The 26,595-nt window shown below is 35.8% G+C and overlaps 1 protein-coding gene across 1 annotated transcript in view; it reads right to left on the minus strand.

Moving 5' to 3' along the window:
• Positions 1–26,595, minus strand: part of LOC129235238 (cyclin-dependent kinase 4-like) — a 295,787-nt gene that overhangs the window by 120,181 nt on the left and 149,011 nt on the right. The window contains exon 3 of the mRNA XM_054868948.1: positions 8,229–8,592. Coding sequence (XP_054724923.1) covers positions 8,229–8,392 — 164 coding nt within the window. The 5' untranslated portion in view covers positions 8,393–8,592. The remainder of the gene's footprint in view (positions 1–8,228; positions 8,593–26,595) is intronic.

Here is a 26,595-nt window from a genome sequence, read left to right on the forward strand (position 1 = left end):
GCACATAATTAGTTACCATTTATTCATAGCATTAAAGATAAACTGCATTATAAAACACTCCAAAAATCAACCAGGGGTGGTTACCCTTTTGAATATTAAGAAGCTGGGGGGGGGGGGAGCATTCCAGTGTCCCGGTTGAACATTTCAGAAATCTGGCAAGCCTACCCAAGAGCAATGGCGCCCCTCTCTCTCCCCTTCCTCCCTTACAGAAAAGATAAAAATATGCAAAAAAGACCCACCTACAAATTTTAAGGGCACATTTTGCGCCATATTCCTTCACCCTAGGTGGGCATCATCCTTCCGCTTGACTACATATTAGAGAGGTATTTTCGATTCTAAAAACACAGGGGAACCAAAAGACCTTTTAAATTTCTCTTACGGGTAAAGCCATGCGGGTACCGTTTGAAAAAGCATAATAAAAAGAAGGCGCGTACAGAAGTTGTATGATTAAACTTTCGGTATCATTGTTCTATTTTGGAGCAAAATCGATCTAGTTTCGTTTTCAAGTCTGAGGGCGGCGGGCATCCTCCCTCGATTCCCCGCTAAGCGGTACAGTCTGAAGAGAAACAGGGAGAGTGGAATTCGTTCTCAGAAGATGGAGAAAGAAAAAAAAAGCCGCTAAAAAAGAAGAAAAAATGAAAATGAGAACCAGAGTTGTGCGCCCCCCTGAGGGGAAACCGGTCAGTGGAGCTGCATTCCACGCGGTCTCGGTTTTTCAACCCGATTCACGGCCATTCATTCTATGTTTGAAGAGATCTTAAAGCAAAACCCCTCTCCCCATACCAACGAAATGGGAAACGGCTACCAGGAATCCCTAGACATTTTGAAGATACTATGAGTTTTAAAAGTACATCAGAAGGATCGAAAAAAAAAAAAAATAATAATAATAATAATTAAAATACGGGATAAAAAAAAAAAAAACTAAAATTGCTAAAGAGTGCTCTTTAAGACAGATTAAGCAATCTACATAGATTCTAAATATACTCTTCAGAAAGTTCACAAACTCAGCTGTAGTAATATGCATTCCTTACTAATTCCATACATAAAATCAAAGAGATAACGTGCAACCTTCTTGCACCCTACACAGAATACACTTATAATTTTAAAAAATCCATACATTCTGTTTATTTAGTCAAAATTATTTTATGAACACTAACAGCAGTATAGATAGACTTTTTTTTCTTTTTTTTTTGCCACGGATTTCTACGAACTAGGCGGTTATCAGAGGAGCTTACGAATATCGGGCTATGGAACCCACCAGTACATCAATTCCGAAACTGATGAATGATCATTTTTTCTGTCATATTCCTTCTCGTTCTTTCCTCACAGAAATGTTCATACGTGTGGCAAAAATTGGCACACAACTGAGTTTCTTCTTTCTGTTACCACAAATTATACCTATAATAGTTCCTTCTTTCAGCGAAGAGAAATGCCACGATTAAATGACGATGTGCAGTACCAGAACAGAAATTTTGAAAATACTTCCTTTCCGTACATGTTTTACATAGTTTTTTGCCCAATTTTTTACTTCAGCCTAAGCACTCAGTACTCTTTAAGTTTCTTTTCGAACCAATTCTTCATCAATTACTATGATATGAATGATGTTTTTCATATCATAGCTGCCCACTTCCAGAGTTGCAGTCTGCTATAAGATAAAATCTAGCATTTTGGTCCTGACTGTATCCCGGGATACAGACTCTGAAACAGCTGTTATTACAGAGAGGTCCACCGACAGCAATGGCAGGTCCCTTGTCAGTTAAGATGCCAGGCTTCCCTTCCAAATAAGACTTATAAAACTTCTCCGATTTCAAGCCGGGTCCTCTTAAGGGCAGAGTCCCTAGTTTCCGACTCGGCTGACATGGGCTCCGGCCGGCCCTGATTACAGAGCTTACTGTTCACGTCCTGGGCCTGATTACTGAACAGGCAAACAAGGTCGTGGCCTAGGGCCCCCACTGCTTAAAAGCCCCTAAATGGCTAAAATTGTTTTAGCCAAAGGTAAATTTGTTTTCTCCAGCTGTAAGTTTTAACAACAGAGGAATGCCAAAAGACGATCTTGGCCTAGAGTCCCACAGCAACTTAATAGGGACGTGTCCACGTCAGCACAGGAGAGCTCAGCTTCGTACTCTTTCCTTTTTTTTTTCGTGGAGGAGGAGGGGTTCAGCATCTTTACACGTGAATATAAGTTCCGAAGAATACAGGGCTCCCGAACTGTTTTTGTCTTGAATTGCAGAGGATTCGGATAATTAAGAGAGGCAGTAGTCATCAAATAGCGAAAACTGTATGTACATTAACACACAGAAAAACAAGAATGAAATACAGTATTCGTAACAAACATCTCCACGATAAACACACACGCCAGCTCCATGAAGGTCCTGTGAATGGACTTTTCCGGACGCAGCAACGCTTCTCCGGAACCCATCTGAGCAAATACGAAACATTAAACAACCGAAAATCTATTCTTGAATTATAACAATTGCAAGAAATAGAGGAGTCAATAACCGTCAGGATTGGCATACATACATACACATTGAACAGGATGCGGCGGAAAAGGTAATATTGTGTATGCGCGTGACTGCGAAGTTTCCTATCAGCAGGCGCGTAATGCACCGGGGGGGAAAACGAAACAAGTGGATGTTGTCATTGCCATCATTTTTCTTGCTTCGCGGTGGGAGAGATGAATGAGATCAAATGTTAACCAGCAAATCCTGTGCAGCAGCTTTTCGACAAATATTTTAAATACCCGCTTAGTTTGCAACCATCTGTTGCTTCGAAAATGTCAGATTTCTCATCAGTTAAATGTTCATACGACACTTTTTTACTTCCTTTTACAAAAAAGGAAGTATTGTATTCGCGAAAAAATTTTCACTCAAAAATCGCCCTTAATTTCCATTTTGCTCACCCCCAAATGAATGTTGAGTTTTTTTTTTCGATTCGACTACATGCGGAAAAGTGCCTAAGAATGTATAGACACGCGAAATATCCATTTTGACCATCACCGAGGTAATTACAACGACTTTTCTCGTGACGTCTGTATGTATGTGCGTATGTGTGTATGTGCGTATGTGCGTATGTGCGTATGTATCTCGCATAACTCAAAAATGGTATGTCCTAGAAAGTTGAAATTTGGTACATAGACTCGTAGTGGGGTCTAGTTGTGCACCTCCTATTTTGGTTGTATTCGGGTGTTTCTAAAGGGGTCTTTTGCACCTTTTTGGGGGGAAATCATTGTTAATTTCGATGCAAACTCAAGTGGTGTTATAATTTGGCGGTCACTTGGCGATATATCGCCAGTCTTTTGGTTGCCAAGTTTTGTCGCCAACTTGGCGAAAAATTTGGCGATTTTTTTTTTTTTTTTTAAATCTGCTTTCAATGTGGCCATTGCTAGTGATATTTAAAGAGTTAGAGAGAGAATCCCATTAAAATTGCAATAATAGGGAAATAGCATTAAATTGGTGTAAAAGGAAGTCATGTGATGCACACATCAGCTCGTTTTAATCAGATGTTCTCAATCCTCACTTGGCACACTTTGGCTTTAACTACAATGTAGATTGGTCTGTGTTTTACTTAGTTTATGTTTTGGATGAGAGAAAGGGTTGATTATTTAAATGGGGCTGAGCACCTGTTACATTGTCGCGTTTAATAGTTAAGAGTAGGAATCTGAGAAACTGTCAGGTCTAGCATTATGAGGTGATTCATGCCATCTCAAATTTTTTCCAGAAAATTACAAATTATTACTTATCTTGTTAAAAGCCCAAATCCAGAATTTTTTGTTCTGAAGTTGAGTTGTTCAGTTTTTATCTGCCTCTAAAGGTCAACGCGCGGCAGCAAAAATTGAGCGGATTTTTAAGACATGGATATTGCTATGAGCCGCAGTTGTTGCTGAGAACAATTTGCCTCCAAATTCTTTTCATGTATGAAGGCTAGAAGGTTCAAACTTTACAAAACAAATGCTAAATTTTTGGCAAGTTGTTACCCGCAAGGTCAATGAAGGTCACAAAAAAGTGGCATATTTGACGTTCCTTTTCAGCATTTTTGAGGTCTAAAAACAGATTGCATCTATTAGTTGCCACGGCAAAAGTACTGTCGCTTGAAAGGTTCGTTTATCCACAGTAAAAAAAAATGCATAATTAACTGAGGCAAGTTTGATGTGCTTTTAGTTACATTAGGCTGAAATAGGGAAAATGTCACATTTTACTGATATTCAAACTGTCGTAACTCCTTGCGCGAACAACATATTGAAATAATTTTTTTGCCCTTGTTGTGTCCTAGTATTGGTCTTATCAAAACAGTAAATTCCATTGAGGTGAAATAATTTAAATTTTTAAAAAAAATTAACGACTTTGCCTACTTTTACCGTCATGGCTTCTTGCTTCTTCATGCTATTTGCCTGAATTACTGGCATTTTAATAATATAGTTTGCAAGATAAATTGGCATTTTATTGTTCTGTGACACATACATGATATTTTTGACATTCATTTAATTTAACATAAGACATTAATAATATTTAATTTCTTTATATTTAAGTGCAAAATGATTTAGTCAACATTTTCAATGTTACTATATTGAAGGTTATGATGTTGCGTCAGCAAAACATGTCTATGACGCACTACTTATAAAGGAGGCATGAAAAATGCCAAAATTGCAGTTATTCAAATTAATAAAGAACCATTGAAAGAGTTAAAGCATCAGATATCCAATCATACCATTCTATCAAATTCAAAAATAATGGTATGATATTCTGGAAGCATTTTGAAATTGGTTGAGGGAAAGAAGTTATGTATAGCAGCTTGAACTTTAAATGCAGTTTTCAAATAATTTGCCCATTTAGCTCAGGGAAAAAAAAATGCGATAGAAATCACAGAGCCAGAAGTATGTATTGGCCGAAAATTCGTAAGTTTACGTTTTTGTATTGTAGACAACTTTACTTGCACATTTGAAACTACCGATGAATTATCAATTCATACAGCAAGAGGCGAGTACAAAATTCCTAAACTTCTCTCAGGAATGAATAAAGCTAAAAATATATTTGCAAAAACAATGGAGACTATTACAAATAAAAAAAAGTTATCAATTTATCAACTCTTCTGAAAGTGCTACTGCATCGAGGATATGCACTACTTTTAAGTCAGGTTTCATAATATGGGTAGAGTCGCTATATAGATAGGCCGACGCATCAGCTTAAGTTTAGCCATTTTGGATCGGATTTTTCCATTGTTGCACTGCTAGGGTTATGACAGCAAAGTCTCGGATTTCGCCAAATTTGCCGAAAATAATATTTTATTTAATAAATAATTCACGTGTCGCTAATAATTGCTCGCAGTGAACAATCACCAAACGCGATTTCTCGCCAGAAAAGACAACCACTCTAGCTGATGCGTCGGCTCGTATATATATATATATAGAGGCCTTAAATATGGGTGGGCACTGAAGATAAAAAAAAAAGATACGCCGCTAAACCAAAATCAAAAGCAATGTCTTTTTGAGTGTTTCAACAAAGGAAAAAAAAGGAAATAATGAACAGTTCATAATGTTGTAAAAATAATGAGATGTTTAACTGTTCAGGGTAAGAAAAAGTTCAGCCCATAAGAATATTTAACACAAGAACAGGTTATGTCCTATTTTAGCAGAATGAAAGGGAACGCTAAATATTTAGATGCTGAAAAGGATGAAGATAATGAACATTTACATTTCACAATTGAAGAAAATAAAATTACTGAAAAGGAAAATATCAGGGACAAAATCCAAATTTTTGCAGAAGAAGAAAAGTAATTATTCCTCCGTTCATTTTATAACTTTGCGCCTAAATATAAAAGTTGTAAATGTTAAATGTAATGTGCAAATTTAAATGAATATAAAATGTGTCACAGAACATTAAAATATCAATTTATATTGCGAACTATATTATACAAGTACAGCAATTTAGGCAAATAACGACGTAACCCATGCGAAAAGCCACAACGACAAAAAAAGAATTTCGTTTTGCTGCTAATTATGTTACTGAAGTCAATATAGATGTAAATTTTCAAGTTGAATCAATAATGCTTTAAAATATACTTTGTCAAGAACAAAAACTAATTTATTTTACATTCATTTCTATTTGAATGTTAAAAATGTAATAGTTCAAATAAGTAGCTTTAAGAAGAAAAATCAGCCTTGAAAACCAAGTTTTCAAAAAAAAAAAAAAGACATTTTTTTTTCTTTTACAGAAATTGTCTGGTACTGATCCGTTTAAAGTGCCGTGTTAAAAACGCATTCAGGAGACTTAGATGGAACTATATGTTTGATTTCAATTTTTAAAAAAAGTTTTCAATATAATAACAATAAAAATGTTGACTAAATCACTTTGCAAATAAATATACAAAATTTTAATGTTATTAATGTCTTATGTTAAATTAAATGAATGTCAAAAATATCGTATATATGTCACAGAACAATAAAATATCGATTTATATAGTAAATTATATTATTAAAATGCAAGTAATTCAGGCAAATATCATGAAGAAGCAAAAAGCCATGACGACAAAAATAGGCAAAGTTATTAATTTTTTTAAAACTTTTAAAGCATTCCGCCTCAATGGAATTTACTGTTTTGGTAAGACCAATAATAGGGTACTACAAGGGCAAAAAAAATTATTTCAATATGTTGTTCGCGCAATGAGTTACGACAGTTTGAATATCAGTAAAATGTGGCATTTTTCCTATTTCGGCCTAATGTAGCTAAAAGCACATTAAACTTGGCTCAGTTAATTATGCATTTTTTTTTTTTTTAAGTGGATATACTTACCTTTCAAGTGACAGTACTTTTGCCGTGGCAACTGAAAGGTGCAATCTGTTTTAAGACCTCAAAAATGCTAAAAAAAACGTAAAAAATGCCACTTTTTTGTGACCTTCATTGACCTTGCGGCAACAACTTGCCACAAATTTAGCATTCATTTTTTAAAGTTTGAACCTTCTATTCTTCATACATAAAAAGAATTTGGAGGCAAATTTTTCTCAGGAACAATTGTGGCTCATAGCAATTTCCATGTCTTAAAAATCCACTCAATTTTTGCTACCCGCGCGTTGATCTTTAGGGGCCCATAAAAGCTGAACAACTCAACTTCAGAACAAAAAAATTTCTAGCTTTGGGCTTTTAACAAGATAAGTAATAATTGGTAATTTTTTGAAGAAAATCTAAGATGGCATGAATCACGAGCGTGAAACTCTCTCAGATTCTTGCTCTTAACAATAACCGTAAGTATCAGCGTTTTATTACCCACCAGCGTATTTAGTAACCTAAGGATTTTCACATTATTTTTGGACTTCATTCCTTTTATACATTCATAAGCAGAAGGGGAAAGACATGAATATTGTTAACTGTGATTGATTAAATGATCTTTAACTAGTTTTTTAGATTAACTGTTTTCCTATGCCGTTTAAAGCACTTAAAAGGTGAAATGCGCATCCTTTCGCATCCTCAATAGGAATTAGAATGCTCACTTTCAAAGTTTTAAACATTAATTTAGAAAGCAAGGAAGAATCCTTTTTGATATTATTTTAAGTTATAAGTGGTTGAGTACTTTCTAAGCGAGAAAAAACAGTCGAGAAATCTTTGAAAGGTTCAGGGCAACCCAAAGGCAAACATGTCCCAAGCACTAAAACAAGTCATCTGATGGATAGACCAGAGATAGAGCAAAAATAAACAAACAAGTTGCCAGAAGGTTTGCCACTATGGTCACTTGTAAGGATTTTTTTAGGAATAAATAGAAAAGTAAACCAATAGCATTCTCGTTCGCCATCTGATTGGCACCAATCTGCTCTTGTCCAAGCCAAGCACGTGTCTGATGTCGCCAAATGGCGAGTTTCTTTTTTTTAAATCTAGTCTAGTCCATCTTTCTCCTGAACGCAGTATAGTGAGATTTAGCATTGATGACGCTCGGTGGAAGAGTCAAAAACATCGAATTCGTAAGATGTGGTGAAGGAAGTAACCGCGATAAAAAAAAGTCAAGACTTACGCAATCTGCACCTTATCTGGGTGTTCCGCGACAGAGCTCAATTGAAGTTTATTTCTTATATTGTTTCTTCGTTGCTTATTGTAAATGAACAAAAAAGCTTCAAGAGAAAAAACTTGTTTCGCCGACGCATGATTAAAGCAACTTTGTATTCAACCGTTTTCTGAGGCGGACTCGTCCGAGACCGATCGCCATCAATCTTGAGCTGGACAGCATAATTGAGTGAAGCTTCTTACCTGACGACGTTAGGGTGCTCAAAGGATTCCATGTGTCGAAGTAGAGTGATCTCCCTAAGCGGGCTGACGGGCACTCCCGTCTTCGGAGATTGGCACCCGGACCTTCTTGAGGGCCACGAACTGTCCCTCGTTGGCCAAGTCCCTGGCCTTGTAAACGGTGCCATAGGTGCCAGTGCCGATCAACGACACCTCCTCATAGTTCTCGGCAGGATGGGTGGCCGCGTCCTGCAGTGCCGCCAGATCCACTGGCACGGGTGCCATTGGGGACGGAGAGGGAGCGGAAGACAGACGAGTGCTTTTCTTAGCACGAGGCATGACTCCACTCGTCCCGGGGTGTTTACGAACACCACCACCGGATCATAACCTGTCAAAAAGAAACAAAAAAATGTTGAGTAAACGTATTATAGTGGTCTGTCGCAACAACACGATTTAAGTTATGCGAAAGGAATAAAACGCATTTTTTTTTTACGAGTATCGTATCAGATATAACGCGAATTCCCGGACGTAACACGAGATATTTTGGAATCGAAGAACGAGACTAAGTATCAGCTTCGTAATTGGTGCTAAATAATGGCTTCGTAAATGGACCTTCATTCTTTTAGCAATACTGAAGGCCGAAGTCCCCATACTGTACCGTACCAGTCTAAAAACCTCACTTTGTTAGTGCGTACGAATAACCACTCTGTATTTTCCTTTCATTTTTTTTTTCCATAAAATTGCGAAATTTTATTAAATACTATGGCACTTCAGCGCGCAAGCTAGTGAAAAAGGTAAGTGAAAGAAAAGGTTTCTTACAATCTAAGAAAGACTTAGCGCATCGTAACAGTAGTTTATGTCCGTTCAACACGTTCGAAATTGGTGAAGGGAGTTTCGTGACGGTCGGAAGGAAGTCCAAGATGAAGAATAGTGTGGAATATTCTCAGACTTTTGTCGGACTGTCACGTCTACTCACCTTGCAGTCCGGACCTCGATCCTAGTGACTATCATTTGTTCCCTAAGTTTAAAGAACATTTGGAGGACCAACGTTTATGAAACGACGAAGAAGTCAAAGAAGAGGTGAAACGCTTCCTCCACGGGTTAGCAGAGGAATTCTACGACTTGGAATGCAGAGATTGGAGCATCGTCCACAAAAAATTCGTAAAAAAAGATGGCGATTATTATTTAGAATAGAGCAAAGTTTCTTCTTTCCAACGATGTAAAGATCAATAAGAATAAACAATTTTGTCTATTTCTAAAATTGATGTGAGCGTTACTGGATTAATCCTCGTAGTTAGGAAAATGTTTAAGACAGTTTGAAGGATGATTACGATTGTCGAAAATAAAAGCGTATGTTTATCACAAACTTGTATAACACTCTTTTCACAATGCGAAATTTTGAACAACGCGAGTGGTTTTGGAATGCATCTATCGCTTAAATAAAGACTCCACTGCATGACACATTTTTGTTCCGAAAGTTCTGTCACATGGGAAAACTTTTCGAGCTACTTTTAACCCTCAAACTTCTTTTGAATATTTCAGTCTATTAGTCTCAGCAAATTGGGAAAGACTAAATTGCACAAGAGTGACCCGAGATTTTTCAAGAATCGACCTTGTGGCAGAATTTTAAGAACTTCTAGCATTATGAACTGCGACTAATTTTATTTGAAGGCCATGAGAAATATTCTTAGGTGAGGTGGACGAGCAGCGCCACCTTCAATCGGGACGCAAAAAGCTTTTACCTCGCGCGCACTTGAAGCAATGTCTTTTTTTATTGTACTGAAATGTGGTGTAGTAAAGTATGAAAATAAAGTGTTTTATGAAACATAGTAGCCAAAACAGCTGCACTGGTGATCCGGACGTGATCTGTTGAAAAACAAAATTCATATCACTATTTGAAAATCAGCAATGATCGAGCATGGACGACTGAACAGCTGTCACTGTAGTTCATTTGGGTGTTATTTTTATCACAAATATTTGATAACATTCAAACTTGTATAGCAACTGCAACCAAGCTGCCTGCCCGAAACCAACCAAGAAGAGAAAGAAAATCTTCTGCGGTGAAAGCACTTATGTTCGCGAGCTGTAATAATCGAAAATAAATGTTTGAGTGCAAGAATTTTGAAAGTGTTGAAAAATACGCTATAAAGTGCGGTAGATCTTTTTCGATTTCTACAATTATTGTGAAAGAATATATTGTTATAAAATACTGTCAGCCCCGCTTAATCGGGTAACGGATAAACGAATACCCCACTTATACGAATAAAATCTCCCGGAACCAAATATTTCCAAATAAGTGTAATGTTAAAGATCCCCGCTTAATCAAATAATTTCTCCGGTTAATCGAATAATAGTGATCAGCTTTCGCATATATTTTTACTGAGAAAAGTCTTAAATACGTTAAAAATAAATTAAATAACAGCAATTATTGACGAAAAAATATAAAATAGTATTTTTCGGCGAACAACGGGCGGGAAAAACAACATTCATATTCCATCAAAGCATTTCCACTATTATATCTAGTTTCCTTTATTGTTGCCATTACCAATAGACAGTTGATAATTGAATTAAAAAACACAACGAAATATAACCATTGGAGATAATAAGAAATTGATAAATATTAATTACGTAAAACACGGAAATTGAAGTTAGAAAAGTGTTCTCAAAATACCATGCGCAAGGAATCCACTATTATAGACTTACTCCAAAAAATACGAACTGAAATAAGGTATCGAAACAAAGATTCCATACCTCAAGTTGTAAGTTACATATTTAAAGTTTTCATACGTACTTGTATTATATATACTTAGTTATAATAATATTTTGTTGATTACTTAACTTATTTAAAACGCTTTTTAATCGAAAACATTTTTTCTTCTATAACTTAGATATTGATTTATTATTACGTTTTAAGACAAAAGTTGTCAACCAGGAAAGGTAAATAAAATTTACCCGCTTAATCAAATATCCCGCTTAAATGAATAGTATTTCTTGGAACCGACGGTATTCGTTTGGGCGGGGCCGACATTATCTCAAGCATCTTGAATTATGTGAAACAGCGGTTTTAAAACCTCTAGGCGCGGCTCCCAAGGGGGGCGTAGGGAAATTTCAAGTAGGGCATGAACGTATAAAATAATTAGTTAGTTAGTAAGTTAAACAGTAAAACTAGCAACAATTTCCTGATTTACTCAGTTTTTTAGTCACATGTAAATCCTTTTTTTAATCGCCTTTTTTTGGGTTCTTGTGTGTTTTTCACCCATGTTTCTCTGGTTCTGGATACTTTGGATTAGCATACCTAAAGTCAAAATTTGGTCACATTTGGCAGGTCAACAGTTCAGAACCGATGCTGCAGATCAGTCAGCCATCTTGACGTTGATAAATACGGATCTTGACGGATAAATACTTGATGACCATGAAAAAATACTGCAATATTCCAGTAAGTTCCAGAGTTATGCGGTAGGTAAGAAATGTCGCCAAGTGGCAAATTTCTCGTCGCATTTAACGTCAAAAATGATGACAAATTGGTGTTTTTTTTTTTTTTTTTAATTTGCCGCCCAGCCCGAAGAACTCCATGTTCTACGGGCTGATTAATAATAGCGGTAAAATAGGAAAAGCAATGCCTTAGAAAGTAATTTAATTTTGAAGGAAAATTAATGGAATAAACGCCAACTTTAGCAAGATTACAACAAATGATGCACAAAAAATGATAAAAAATAACATCTGTTTACATAATTTGTAACAACATCAAGGAAAGAAGCAAAAGTTATAAGCAAGTTTTAGTTCAATTTTGATAAGCACAGAAGATAAAAACAGGCGAAAGGAACTGTAGTATAAGTACATGATACATACATAATAATTCAAAAAAAAAAAAAAAAAGAAAGAAAGAAAGAAAGAAAAAAAGCATATTCGATAGAAGCTGAGCAAATACATTTCCTGAATGAATTTCCAGTGCGGAAGAAGTGGAAGTTATTATTTCCGCCCCACCATTTCGGGTGCCGCCGTCGTCAGCTGACTGCCGCCCACTTGTTATTATCGCTTGTGTATTCCCCCACAGTATGAGGTCATCGCAAACAGAAGACACTCGTGTCTAACGAGAATTTTCCACCTATGAATGGAACATAAGTTTGGAAATGGACGTCCATCCCAATCAAATCAAGTGGCCCTCAATTCGAACTTCCTGTGGATTCAATTTTAGGCTTTTGTGATACATTGTTTATATTGCGCAGTAAAAATTCATTTCTCTCATAATAATTTAAGGGGAAAAATCAGGAAAAAAAAAACAGTTTATCAAGACCGAGTACATTACTCGATTAATGTTTCAAGGTCACCGCTTAAAGCATTTCAACTTGAACCGTAGGGAAATGTGGAGGAAAGGGTGAAATGGTTAAGACGATTGAGCTTTTTGAAAATGAACAAATTGGAAATTTATTTTGAAAATTGTAGTACATAAAGAAAGAATATTATATTTCATAATAAAACTTACGCTGAAACAGTATTTTTATTTTTGGCAGTAAGTTTGCGCCTTCTTTTCATTTTTCCCCGTTGGGCAAAGTGAAAAATGAAATATTTTTCTAATAAATTTTTTCTTTTCAAATATAGACAATATTTTTGATCAAATGAATCAGTAAATAAAAGGTTTAATGAGTAAATGAAAAGATATTGAGACAATGAACTGAAAATTAAATGAACAAGTAAAAGAGTTAATGAATAAGAAAATAAGTGAATGAAAGAATAAATTACATCAGTGAATTACTAAATGGAGGAATGCAAATAAATGAACTAATAAACGAATACGTAAGTGATTTAGTAAATGAATGAGCGAGTAAACAAAATGAACTATTTCACTTCACCCCGCATATATTTTGATTCATTGTAGAAAATATTGAAAATACAAATAAGCTTAATATCAACTAAATAACTATTACAGAGAGTACTAGAAGGTCTCGATCAATATTTAAAATGTTAATACCGAGAAATTTATCATTTTACAAAAAGAAAAATAGTTTTTTACTTGCAACAAAATATTAAAATATGAATATCAATTTTTGAAAATTGCATGTAGCATCATATAATTTAATCTTCGGCGGTATTTTTTCACTGACCGAAACAGATTCTATGTGCTACTATATAGTTAAAATATTATCAGATAGGTGGCGTTAAAAGCAGAGTAGTTATTTCATCATTTCACTTTGCCCCGCTATTTCACTTTGCCCCACATTCCCCTACTATGTAAGGAAATACGAGGCAAGTGGGGTAAAATGAAATGGTAAAATATTTACCCTGTTTCTAGCACCACTTATCTGGTAATATGTTAACTATGTAGTACAGTAACACATGTAGGCAACTCCAGTCATGAAAGAGTTGTCCCTGAAGATCAAAACACATGATAATACAAGCAATTTTTAAAAATTGGTACTCATACTGAAAAATTTCTAATTCAGTCAAAACTTATTTTTGTCACTAGCTGCGTGCCCGGCGTTGCACGGGCTACATAAAAAATTAAAGAGATGTCCAATTAATGTTTTTGTTTTTCTCTGACATCAGTTTTTAAGCGCTAAGGAGTAAATAAATACACGTAATGCAAGGTTTGCAAAACACCAGTAGAGCATATTTTTGGCAGAAATCTCTTTAACGTTAATCATAGTTATCAATGATACAAGTTATGAGTATTTTCAATTAGCACAAAAGATGAAAATATATGCATTATCAACTACAATCTGTGCTCACATTGAAATGAATTACATCTGATAGACTATATATGAAATACTTATGTACAATTACAATCAGCTTTTTACATAAAATGACACACACTTTTTGGTTGATTACGTGAAACTAAAGCACCAAGACTAAATAAATACCAATAAGCATTAATTTAATACCAAGTCATCAGATTCCAATTTAGCTTTAGTTAAAATCCTTAAAAACAACCTGTTTTGTTCAACTCTGTTTCACTTAAAGAAATCCAAACAATCTTAACATGTTCTTTTAACGATACAAACTGTATTTCAAAAATAGAAACAGGAAGGAAAAAGAGAGTTATTACAATTCGAAAACTCACCCATGTGACAGGAAAAAAATCCAACAAAATAAACATAATTAGTCGCACATCCGAAATGTACCAAAATATGAGGCCGGTGAATGATAAACTTACACTACAATCAATAAACATAGCTAAAGAAACAACTTTCATATGCTGAAAAGAGTTAAGAACGTTGAATATAAAAAATAAAAATAGGACAGACGATAAAATCATGTCTATGTCCGAATACAGCAACCAATTTTTAAACAAATTTAAAATGGAATTCTTGATGGAAACGTTGTTTTAAGATTTGGACAGCAGCCAAAAGTTTCTCATTAAAACAATTATTAAAATTTTACTTGCTTACCCATATGCAAAATGGCAACAGGAAAGAAATAAAACTTCCTGAATAACGTTATGTTAATTAACATTTTAATTAATATCTCCGCTACTTAAAATTGCACAATTACGAGATTGGTCCTATTGTTTTTTCTTTGGAAAATTTCGAATTGATCGGTATCTCGTTTGACTCTCGATTCGCAGCGGTTCTCGAGAAGATCGATCTTCAGACAGACAGACAGACGGACGGACGCGAACAGATTTTAATATTATAGTGGATTATAAATTGATAATGCTCTTATTATTAACATTTTAAATACTAATTGATACCGACTAATATTCAGTGCAGTATTTATTTAGTTAAAATTAAGCTCATTTTTAATTTGAATATTTTGTCCAATTAGTCAAGTGAATGCGGGACAAAGTGGTATGGGGAAAGCAAAATAGTTTACTTCGGTTACTATCCGAAAAAATGTAAACATGTATAAATATATAAATCAAAGAAAAAATTAATAAACCTCCAAAATTCTAAAATTTATGCATAAACTAATTTAATCATGTAAAACAAGCACTTAGCAGTAGGTAGCACTAGGTAGTGAAGCACTTCAACTATCTAGGATGTGACATCACCTTTAACCACGATAATGATGTTCAAAGCAAACAACATAGGTTTCAACACTTATGTGGGACCCTTACAAAAACTCCAAAGGTAAAAACGAGAAAGGAAACACAACTGAAGTTCTATAAGGTTATGGCAGTGCCAACCTTACTATACGGCTCTGAAACATGGACTTTGAACAGTCAAGAAACTAGTAGAATTCAAGCCGCAGAGATGAAGTATTTGCGATCACTGAAGAACTGCACTATCCTAGACAAAATAAGGGATGAATCTATTCGAAGGGAATTACAGATATTCAGCCTCAATGAAAACTAGTATGTTGTGGCCATCACGAAACTTTCTTCTATATTTTTCTTTTTTTTTTTTTTTCTGATCCCTCCCCATGCTTGACGAGGAAGCAATATTCCCAACAAAAACAAAATTACACTTGACTACCATCCCAATGTCTGAATTATTGCAAAAGCAAAGAGCGAAAATTGAAAGTTATTTTAAAAGCCTTGCTTCAATTAATTACAAATATTTTATTTGTTAACAAACATAAGATGGCAACAGTTAAAAATTTTAAATCATTGAGATAATATTTCCGATCATTTCCATACAATTAAAATCACGAGAAATACGCAGACGACAATCTATTACGATTTATCTTTCTTATTGTTGCATTAATAAAACTATTTTTATTCGCTAAAAAATAATGATAATAAAAATAAATCAGCACCTCTTGGCGCGATTGGCGCCAAAATTGAACCAAAGCCTGTTTACATATGGATTCACATATATTCCAAATTTCAACCAGAACGTAGCATTACTTCTTGAGATAGGACACTCACAATTGAAAAAAAGAACGGGCGATTGCGCTACCCCCTTTTTAGCTGTTGACACCAAAATAAAATCAGCTCTTATACCCACTAAGGACTACTTGCCGATAAATTTTTCTTTCATTCCGTTCATTATTTCTTGAGATATAGCAGTCACAATTGACGACAAAAAACGTTCTATAGCTCAACCCCCGTTTGAGTTATTGACACCAAAATTGAATCAGCACCTGTTCCTGTTAATGGCAACATATGGACCAAATTTTGTTTGATTCCGCCAATTACTTCCTGAGGAATAGCAAGCACGCTTAACTCAAAAAACGTCCCATTGCTAAACCCCCCTTGGAGGAATTCGCGCCAAAAACCAATGGGCACAAGTTCACATAGGGGCACATATGTGTACCAAATTTCGTTCGATTTCATGCGGTAGTTTTTGCTGTAGAGCGGCCACAAAAAACTGGTCACACACAGACGTGACACACACACACACACATACATCACACAGACAGACAGACATTTTCCAAAAATAGTCGAAATGGACTCAGCACACCTCAAAACGTTCGAATCCGTCAAAATTCGAAATTCGAAAATTTGCACGAATCCAATACTTTCTTCTATGTATTAGATATAGAAGAAAGTAAAAATACGGAATATCGTAACGATCGGAGAAAACCATGTTCGACGTATGGCACGAGAGGGACTTCCAAGCAGGGCTGCGGAGTCGGAAGGAAAATGGCCGACTCCGACCCCAACTCCGACTCCTGGATTTTGAAACGTCCGACTCCGACTCCAACTCCGACTCCGACTCCGGACTTTTTAAATTTTTTTTAATTGTATTTTTTTCAACTCCCTCTCTCCCTTCAGGGGAAGGGGGAAAACCTCTAAACAGAGATTGAAATATTAATTCCTTTTTATGAAACCCAAGACGCATACAACGTTAGAAATTCAATTTAAAAATCAAATTTTCCAATAGTTACGAGTTAAAAAGTAAGATGACATAAAAATCCCTTTTAAAAAAATTGAAAAGGATTGCCTGTAATTTGCCCCCCCCCCCTTTAATGTCTAACAAATAGATATTAACCAAATCGTGTTCTTTCAATTTTTAAAAGCTGTAACTTGAGAGAAAAAAAAAGCTTTTTTTCTAAATCCAAGTTCTTGAAAGGGGGTGGTTTGCCCCGGGTGGCACCCATCTGGTAGATGACACCCAAAGTTAATTTCAGAGTTTATAAAAAATATAAATATTTTAATTTTAAAAATTTTCGTAAATATATTTTAAATTATATTTTATCAATAAAATTTCAACGAAAATAGGGCTTGTATATATCTGGAGCTTATTTTACACAAAATGCGGCGTTATACAAATTTGTACGAATAGCTTTTACTATACCTATATTTCTTCTTCGCTAAATTTTTAATTTAAACTTTATTGGCTGCTTTAGAATTAACCTTAATATGAAGATTTTAAGATTAACTGCAATTATTGAGTGTTGTAATCAAGAAATCATTTACACTTATTTTGTTCTATACTTTTTAGTGAGAAACAAATTTATAGAAATAGTCTTATAAAAGAAAAAAACATTAAATTATTTCATCAGATCTTTTGGATTCGTGCTTTCGCTCCAGAACTTCTTTGAATTTGCCGATCACTCTTAAAAGTTTCAACCTTAGCTACGGGCTTTGACTTACTAATTTGTTACGTTTCCTTTACTACTTTATAACTGAGATCGAACAAAACAATAATTTCTATTTTTATATGAAAGTGATTACTTGAAAATGTTAGGCAACAAAACCGTTCGCTGACAGTTGCTATTAGTTAAGTTAAAAAGCAAGCAAACTAGGGGACGGCTACAGAAAGTTCGGTAAGCACCCAAGCTAGCTGATTGCCATAATGGCAGTTATTTTCTCATTAGTATCTTCTTACACACGTAACCGAACCAATTGGTAGTCAATTTTTAAAAAATGCAAGGAGAGTTAATAAAAAGGAAAGAAAAAAAGAAGCCCGGAGTCGGAGTCGGAGTCGGCATGTGTTCTAACGACTCCGACTCCGACTTTTTTACCCCAAAATCAGTCCGACTCCGACTCTTCGACTACGACTCCGACTCCGACTCCACAGCCCTGCTTCCAAGAACTGCCTTTTATTACAGACCAAGGGGCAAACGAGACCGTGGTAGGCCCAGGAAGCGGTGGGGCGATCAAGAAGTCGGAACAGGCTATATGCCTAATCCTTGAAGGAGATGATGATGATAAAACAACTCTCTTTCCTTCTTTCGCTCGAATTACTTTTACGATGAAAAATTTCTTGTAGTGGCGGCTCGTGCTTTATAAAAGTGAAGGGGCCAGATCATGAGTGCATTCGCAACCCTCCCCCAACCCTGGTTAAAAAAAAAGAAATAAAAAATATATATATATTTATTAATTAAACTTCCTTAAAATTTTTATTTGTGTTACATAAATAAAATTAATTTTTTTTTTAAACACAGGACAAGCTACAAAATACTTAAACTACGAAGTAAATCACGAAAGATATTAATATCATGTTTATGTCTATTATTGCCGGCAGGGTGGTGCACTTTCACCCCTTAGCTTTTAAAAATAAGATTTAACTAAGCAGATAGGGAAAAGAAACAAAATACATCACGAAAATTATTAATCTCATGTTTATGTACAATGCGCTTTCTGACGCTGTAGTACGCCTCCCTTGCAGCACCGATAAGGGGCTGAAAAGGAGGCACTTTCACCCTCTGGCTTTTCAAAATAAATAAATAAACTTTAAAAAGAAATATTAATGTAATATTTTTAATATTAATATTATTTTTAATCTTTTAATAACTAATTATTTTGAATGAGTAAAATTAATTTTATTTCAAGCTAGACCAAATTACAAAAGTGCATTATGATCAGAGAAATATGTAAAAATTATATAAATTAATTAACTTTAACAAAGATACACATCTCAGTATTCGCTTTAAAATAAATAAAATAAAAATAGATAAACTAAATTAAAAAAATAAATAAAAATAAATAGATTAAGGAACTAGTTTAAAAAATATATATTGACGATTTACATGCTGGTTTATCCGTCTGCATATGAACTTGATGGCACCCATGAGTCAGATTCAGAATTTTTACGCAAAGAAAAAAATATATATATCGAAATCTTTTAATTTTCTTTAAATTTTTGATAACTTGGCAAATTTTCTACATGAGCAGTAAATTTAAAATATAATTTCTGTCTAACGATGGGGAGACACTTTTTCACTTTTTAAATAAATAAAAAAAAAATCTTGTAACGATATATGCACACACGTACATGCAACACAATACACAACAGTGGAGCAATTAGAAAATATTTTTTAAGGGGGGAGGGGCATAGTAGGAAAAAAATTTCATCATATTGATTGATTTGATTAGATCATCAAATCTCTCAATTTTGAAATTTGTAGTTTTAAAAACACAATGGACAACAACAGCATTTTTTGTTTTTAAGTTTAATACACTCAGAATGACCTGAAAACATCAGAAAACATTTTTTGTCTCATTTCAGTGCGATATTTTAAAAGTTATTTACAAGTAAAAATAGATTAGTTTCGTTTTCCACTGAAACGGGGAGTCACGTGAGTCTCCGAGAAGTGACGTACGATGTGCCCCTGCTTCCCAGTCGCTTAGCGTCTTTCTTTGATGTCCGTGTGCTTTTTGTAGGGTGCTTTAGGTATTTGTGTGTTTATTTAGGGTATTTCTAGTGTTTATTTATCTGTCAGTCATATGTTTTTTAGTGATCATCACATGGTTGAATGTCATGTGTCAGTTTTCCCAAACCATATCTTAACTTCCAAAAAAAAAAAAAAAAAATCCACCGTGTAATATGTTCAGAAGAAACTGTCCTATTTTCTTTCCCTGTGTTTGCTTGCGCCATTGTTCAAATTTCCGAGAGTCAAATTTACCCTAGGGGATGCAGAACGAATAGATTAAAGGGGAATGACACTCTCCTGGAATTTTGAGAGATCGCACACCTACAGGTGCTCAATGGTCACTTGAGTTTGTTTTAGATGAACAAAAGGCATCACATAAACATGATACATACATTATAATCAAGGTAAATAATCTTGTTTTGAAAGCATATTATCAGCACGGAGTGCGGCAGAAATTCAATTAATTTCATATACCAAACATAAAAGTTATTTCAAGAGTTATGAAAAGTGATTTACACACTTTTTTTTTTTAATGTTCAAAAATAAAAAAGAACTGTCGCTTTTTTGTAACAAATATATGATTTATCCAGGCTCGGATCTGCGTGCCCGCGATTCGGCACGCAGATCCGGGCCAGTGCGGGAAGCGGGGGGGGGGGGGGTTACGTCCTTATACGGCCCAAGAAATTGAAAAGAAAAAAAATTAAAGAAACTAGCAATAAGACTTATTAACGTAGCAAAGATACACTGCTAGCCTTTGGAGAGCGGCCCTACAGATTTGCAGGGGAGAGGGGACAAAATTTATAGATTCCGGGCCTGAACTTATCCATGCTTAATTTTCCTTAATCATTGATTTAAATAAAAAATTGTTTTAATAGTTTATGTGTCCAATTAAGGTTACTTATTTTTCAAAGTTCTCACAATTTCTTTTTTTAGATCCTTTCTTTCATTTTTATAAATATTAATTTGTGTGTGTGTGTGTGTGTGTTTCTTTTTTTTTTTCGCATTAATTTTTGAAACAGAAAAAAATGCTAAAGTTGTTTTAAAAAACTTATATTACTCTAAAATGACCCAAGCTTAAAGTTATACATTAGTAGTATTATTTTTAAATTGATATCGCCAACAAATGCTTTTGAAGTAAATTAGAATTGAAAAAAACAGAAAAAGAAAAAAAAAAAACAGTTTAAATTTTCTGTAAGCTTTAGCCTGAATCGCGTAAGCAGTGTTGCCAGATGGTCCAAATCCAGATTTCCCCCAATTCGCTTCCAACTTTTCCCCAAAAAACTATGTTTTCTATCAAAATTCCCCAAATTCAAAAAATTATTTTTCCACTAAGATTTTCATAAAATGAATCGACTTCCTCTAAATACTTTTGTCTCTTGAAAAATTTTTTTTACCCCACATAGCCAAATATTTTTTTTATAAAATTCCCCAACTTTTTTTTTCCCCCCCATTTCCGCTTTTTTTTTCTTTTCTGTTGTCTTCTTTATCTTTATTCTTTCTTCATCTTTACTAATAATAAAGCTGAAAGTCTCTCTGTCTAGATATCTCTCTGTCTGTCAGGATCTACGTGACGCACATAGCGCCTAGACCGTACTGATTTTTATGAAATTTGGCAAAGAATTAGTTTGTAGCATGGGGGTATGCACCTTTAAGCGATTTTTCGAATATTCGATTTTGTTCTTTTTCTATTCCAATTTGAAGAACATTTTCCCGAGAAAAATTATCATAAGATGGACGAGTAAATTACCAAGCCATCATAACGTGGAAACCGTAACTTGGGCAAGCCAATTGGCGAGAAATTAATCATGCATTATTTGAAAATATACAGGGGAACCAAAAGACCTTTGAATTTTCTACTACAGGCAAAGTCGTGCGGATGCCACTAGTCATAAATACAAGCGCCTGACCGAGAGATAAGAAATAGCTAAATGTTTTTTTTTTCTACTCGCATTTACTACTCTGCTTCTGTATGTATATTTAAACTATGATTTTTGTATATATTTATCCAAGAACATTCTTCAAAGCACTTATTTTTATCTGTTTCACGTATCAACTAGTTACTCACGCAGAACATTAATGCGAATTCCGTAGCATAATATTCCACATAATGCGAAATGCGAATTCCATAAAGTTGAGCAAAGCTAAACCAGCTCTGTTTGATACAAACAATGTAACTACTACTTCTTGACGCGAATCTAAATTCGGAAAAAATTCTTTTCTCCCCCGAGGTTTTTCCCCCCAAGTTTTCCCCAAGAAAAATTTTTTTCCCCAAAGAATTCCCCTTAAAACCCATTTCCCCAAAATGTCCCCCACTGAACACCAGATTTCCCCAAAATGGGGAAAATTTTCCCAATCTGGCAACACTGCGCGTAAGAACATTCAAGCTTTGTAAAATAAACAGCATACAGGTAGGGTAACGGTCTCGGCGAATCCTGCTGTAAATATTGAGGTTCAATGCGTTGGTGTTGAGGGGAGAAAAACACAGATAATCCGCGGCAGCTCATAATCCGCATCTCATTAATTTTAAGCGGTTTTAACAGATAAACCGCGGATATAGGCAGAAAATACGGCACAGTCCTTTTGTTTTTTTTTTAATTTCAGGCACGTACGCAAAAAAAAGAAAGGAAAATAAATAAAAAGTTATAAAAAGTCTAAAAAAGTGAGGGGGCCCGGGCCCCCTCTGGCCCCTCCCACGAGCCGTCATTGATTTCTTGGTGTTTATTAATCAAATACAGAACAAAACATCGCAAAATATATTTCAGTTAACAATGCACAAAACTAAGAAAAAATAACAAAACGAAATTTTAGTGATTCATTCAGAAAACTCGTCGAAAATTCAACTTTCGTTATGTAAATGCATACAAATCTTCCACATGATAGCAAAGCCCAGGGCGCAGGGGTGGGGGAGGAGAAGGGACACCTGTTGGCAAGGACGGAGACAAGGGAGGGGCGATGGGGGCGATCGCCCCCTCCTTGGGCCGAGATGCAGGAACTTTTTTGAGGTATATTTTCGATATTAAAGTTCTAAAAACGCAATTTTACATAATATTCGGCGGGTGTTAGAAGAAAGAGAGCTCTTCCCGGAATTTTCCAGAATTGAAGTCTTGAAAACGAAATCGTAGCCCTTCTCTTATTACTTTGGAGATAGGTACAAGAACATTCTATATGATTTTTTGTTCCAAAATCTCGATTTCAGACGATCTTAGATGATATTAGAGACAGGTTCAAAGGATCACTCTGAATATTTTTCGAAAAAAAAAAAAAAAAAAACACAGCTGTAGAACACTTTTGAATGCATTAGGGTAAGCGATGGGGTTCAGTACACTCCTTCGAAAGTTTTTTAGAAATTGAAGTTCCACGGAGTAAAAAACAACCGCCCCCTCCTTGAACATTTTCCGGATCCGCCCTTGCCTGTTGGCCAGGGCCCGAGCCTGAAGGAGGCCCAATACTTTTAAAATGAGGGGTGCAAAATAGGGGTAAACAATATGGAGCAGGGGGCTGTAAAAGTCATTTGTGACGGGCCCCAAAATTTCTGTGCACGCCCCTGGCAGCGCCACGAGCGACGAATACAATAACTATTATTTCGATTGCGGGCAGCCAAAATCAGCGCAGCCTTTTGTTTTTAATAAAATTGAAAGCTTCAAAGGAAAATTTAAGAGGGTGATATAATATTTGTGTGTACTGAAATAACATTGACTAGTACAAGTTTCGAGCTTTACTTACTGAAAAGAACGATATCCACAATACAAAGACTCGCATAAAATATCCAAAAAGAAGAAACAAAACTTTCACCAATTCGAGCGCACAAAACAGCAACAACTTTCCGACAGGCTAGCACAAAGTTTCGAAAACGCAAGAAGAGGTCAAGCGCAGCCTCAAGGGGAGGGGGGTCAGTTGAGCACATGGATTGCCGAATTGACGGCAGGTGCAAATCAAAAATCGGAATCCCGAGCGAATTTTAACCATGTTCAACCCATGAGTGGTTCTTTTTCAGCTGCTGTCCCATCAGACATGAGGTTTTCCATTTTCTTTCCCTATAACGTCCGGAAATGGTAGTTAGTCAAAAAGCGAAGGCAGGTGTAAAGTGCAACTGCTAGGCGATGCTACCGTTACAAGAACCTGCTCTGTGACAAACGGAGTACCCTACACACGATAGGACGACGAAGCCTGTAAAACGAACCAACATGTACCGAGGAGCCAAAAACACAAAACAAACAATAATATTTCAGTATATTGAGAGATCGGACATGGGGAAGTAGAAGATGAGCCGGCAACAGTCATGGTCATTCTTGCAGGCCCGGCATTTATGGGAGTCGGGGGGGGGGGGGGGGTCAATTTACCCCCTCGCTTTGAAAAATGATTTTTTTTACAAAAAATGGGGGTGATTTTAGTTGCTTTCCGATAAAATTTGCACTGAGTTTTCACTTTGCCTCCCCTCCATTCCCCCCCCCCCTTCCCCCTTTGGGGAAGCTCGAAATGACGGGCCAGCTTTCTTTTAAACAAAAAAAAAAAAATGTCCTTTGAAGTAAAATTTTTTGATGAAAGGTTTTGAACCACCCTGTTCCTTTCTTATGCGGTAAGGTGACCGTACACCCCGTTTTGAACGGGACAGTCCCATTTTCGGACAGCCTGTCCCTTGGTTTTACTGAAATACCCAACTTCTCCATACACTCGCCTCACGTGAGCGGAGTTCCGGCACCAATTCACATCGATGTCCTGGGTTAATTAATGATGATTATCAAAGTTACGTTTTGAAAACGATCTCATTTAAAAACAAAACTACAGGTTAAAATGACTTGATATTTCACCAGAACGGTCATGAGGTCATCGGAATTTTTTTGGCGAAGGGAAAAAAAACCCATAAAGTGCCGATAGATGGCGCTTTCAGTGTATTTTAAGGAGAAAACCTACTAAAGGGGTTTGTTAAACACGGAAATGTTATAAGTCGAAAGGAAGCAATAGATCCTTTGAGTAGGGGGTGAAAATTATTTAGTTCCACAGACAACAGTACGCGTAACAAGGAAATTAATAACAGAAAAGGAGGAGCGTAATGGAACAAACACTTCACAGATGATTAATGTGTAAGTTGTTCCATATGTCCTCCGCCTTGTTCCACTATGATTTAGAAACGTAAAAAAGCATGTTCCACATCCTTACGGTCGCTATTTGTGCTATATCTCCGGTGCGCATTTTACGTGTTATGGCGCATATCTCCATAACAACAATGCAAAACCTGACAGCGACATCTATCGGCACATTACGGAATTGTTTTTTCCCCTTCTTCAAGCAAAATTGGATGGCCTCACAACGGTTCTGGTGAAATATTAAGTCATTCTAACCAGTAAGTTAGACTAGTAAGTTTTAAGTTAGAGCGTTTTCAAATAGCAACTTAAATTCTAACCATCGAGTATATCTATACAGACTGTCCACGTTTATTCTGGACGAGCTCTATTTTCGCAGTCCTAAATACATACTTCAAACTGCAAAAATAATCAAAATAAGATGCAGAGCTATGATCTTAAAAAGTTTGATGCGAGAAAAAAATGCAGTCTTAATTTGTATACACTCCTCAGGATAGTACATATTTAAGGATATCGCCAGCATAAAAAATCAACTCAATCACAAAAAAAAAAAAAAAAGAGAAAAAAAAAAAAACGAATTAGTACGACCACTAGAGCGGTCAGAATTAGCTCTCCATAAATCAGTCATAAATTTCCATATAATAGGATTGTCAATAAAATCAAGGGTTCTGGGTAGGTTTTTACCTCCCAATACTCTCCTCTCTGTGGCGCTTCTGAGTATGACCAATATTCACTGCAATATGTTATAGGGCGTTTAGTGACTTGTACCACTTACATTCGTGTTGAGTTACATATTTTCAGGGGCCATATAGTGTCTAATAGAGTGTTTAAGGATTTTGTTTTCCAGGGGTGACGCAATATTTGAATCCAGAGCCCGGGACGTCATGGATGCATTTGCACCATTGTCTCTTACTGCAGGACTTTGCCAAGAGCACTTTCATTGGTGAGCAACAATTTAAAATGATATTTCACAGACTACAGCAAAATCGTGTTCAGCGATAAGTCCTGCTGCAAACTGAGATCTGATGACGAGCGAAAGCGCATATGGAGTCGTCCAGGACAGCGGTGGAATACAAAGTAAACTGTCGTCCGCTACACACAAGCGAAGAAGTAGGAATCATATCACTTACAGCTCTTTCGATTTGATAGCTGGACACTTTTTGGTATGTCCTAAGCTGCTTTACAGAACAAACAACGATGTGCCAACGAGATTTCATGAACTGTTGCGTTGCCATTCCATCCATTAATCTTAAGCTTTACTTCCCTTACAGGCAGGTTTGAACTCTAATGAGCAGGTCCCTTAACCCAGCAAATATAAATTGTCAATTTAAACATTTAAGGTAAGGTATTCCGCAAGTTTACTTCCGACACCTATACAATACAAGTGAATATCAAAATAGATTAAAACTTGCACCAAAGCCAAAACATACTTACTTTTTTTTTTGGCTGTTGTACTTTCTGAACCAAACATTGAAATTGTTTGAATGCTAATAGTTTTTCAGGGGTTGCAGTTCCCCCAAGAAAGATGGCACACCCCCGCAATTGCCACCGAGTGCTCCCGGAACGAGAGTCCCCCTCCCCAAAGAGATTAAGGCTCATTAAACGTACTCCCAATTTAAATTGTTTTCGGAGCCAGGGCCGCAGAGAACCAAGGCGGGCCCCTTGTCGGTTCTGTCACCGGGCCCCTCCCCCCTCCTCCCAAAAACAACGAAAAAAAAAGAAGAAAAAAAAAGAAAAGTTCTTTGTTTTTGCTTTGAAATTTGACAGTTAGATGTCTTCTAAAACAGATATTCTCAACATTTGCTCCAGACGATGGGCAGCGGTCTACG

This window comes from Uloborus diversus, chromosome 2, assembly GCF_026930045.1.
Source record: "Uloborus diversus isolate 005 chromosome 2, Udiv.v.3.1, whole genome shotgun sequence".
Classification (NCBI taxonomy): domain Eukaryota; kingdom Metazoa; phylum Arthropoda; class Arachnida; order Araneae; family Uloboridae; genus Uloborus; species Uloborus diversus.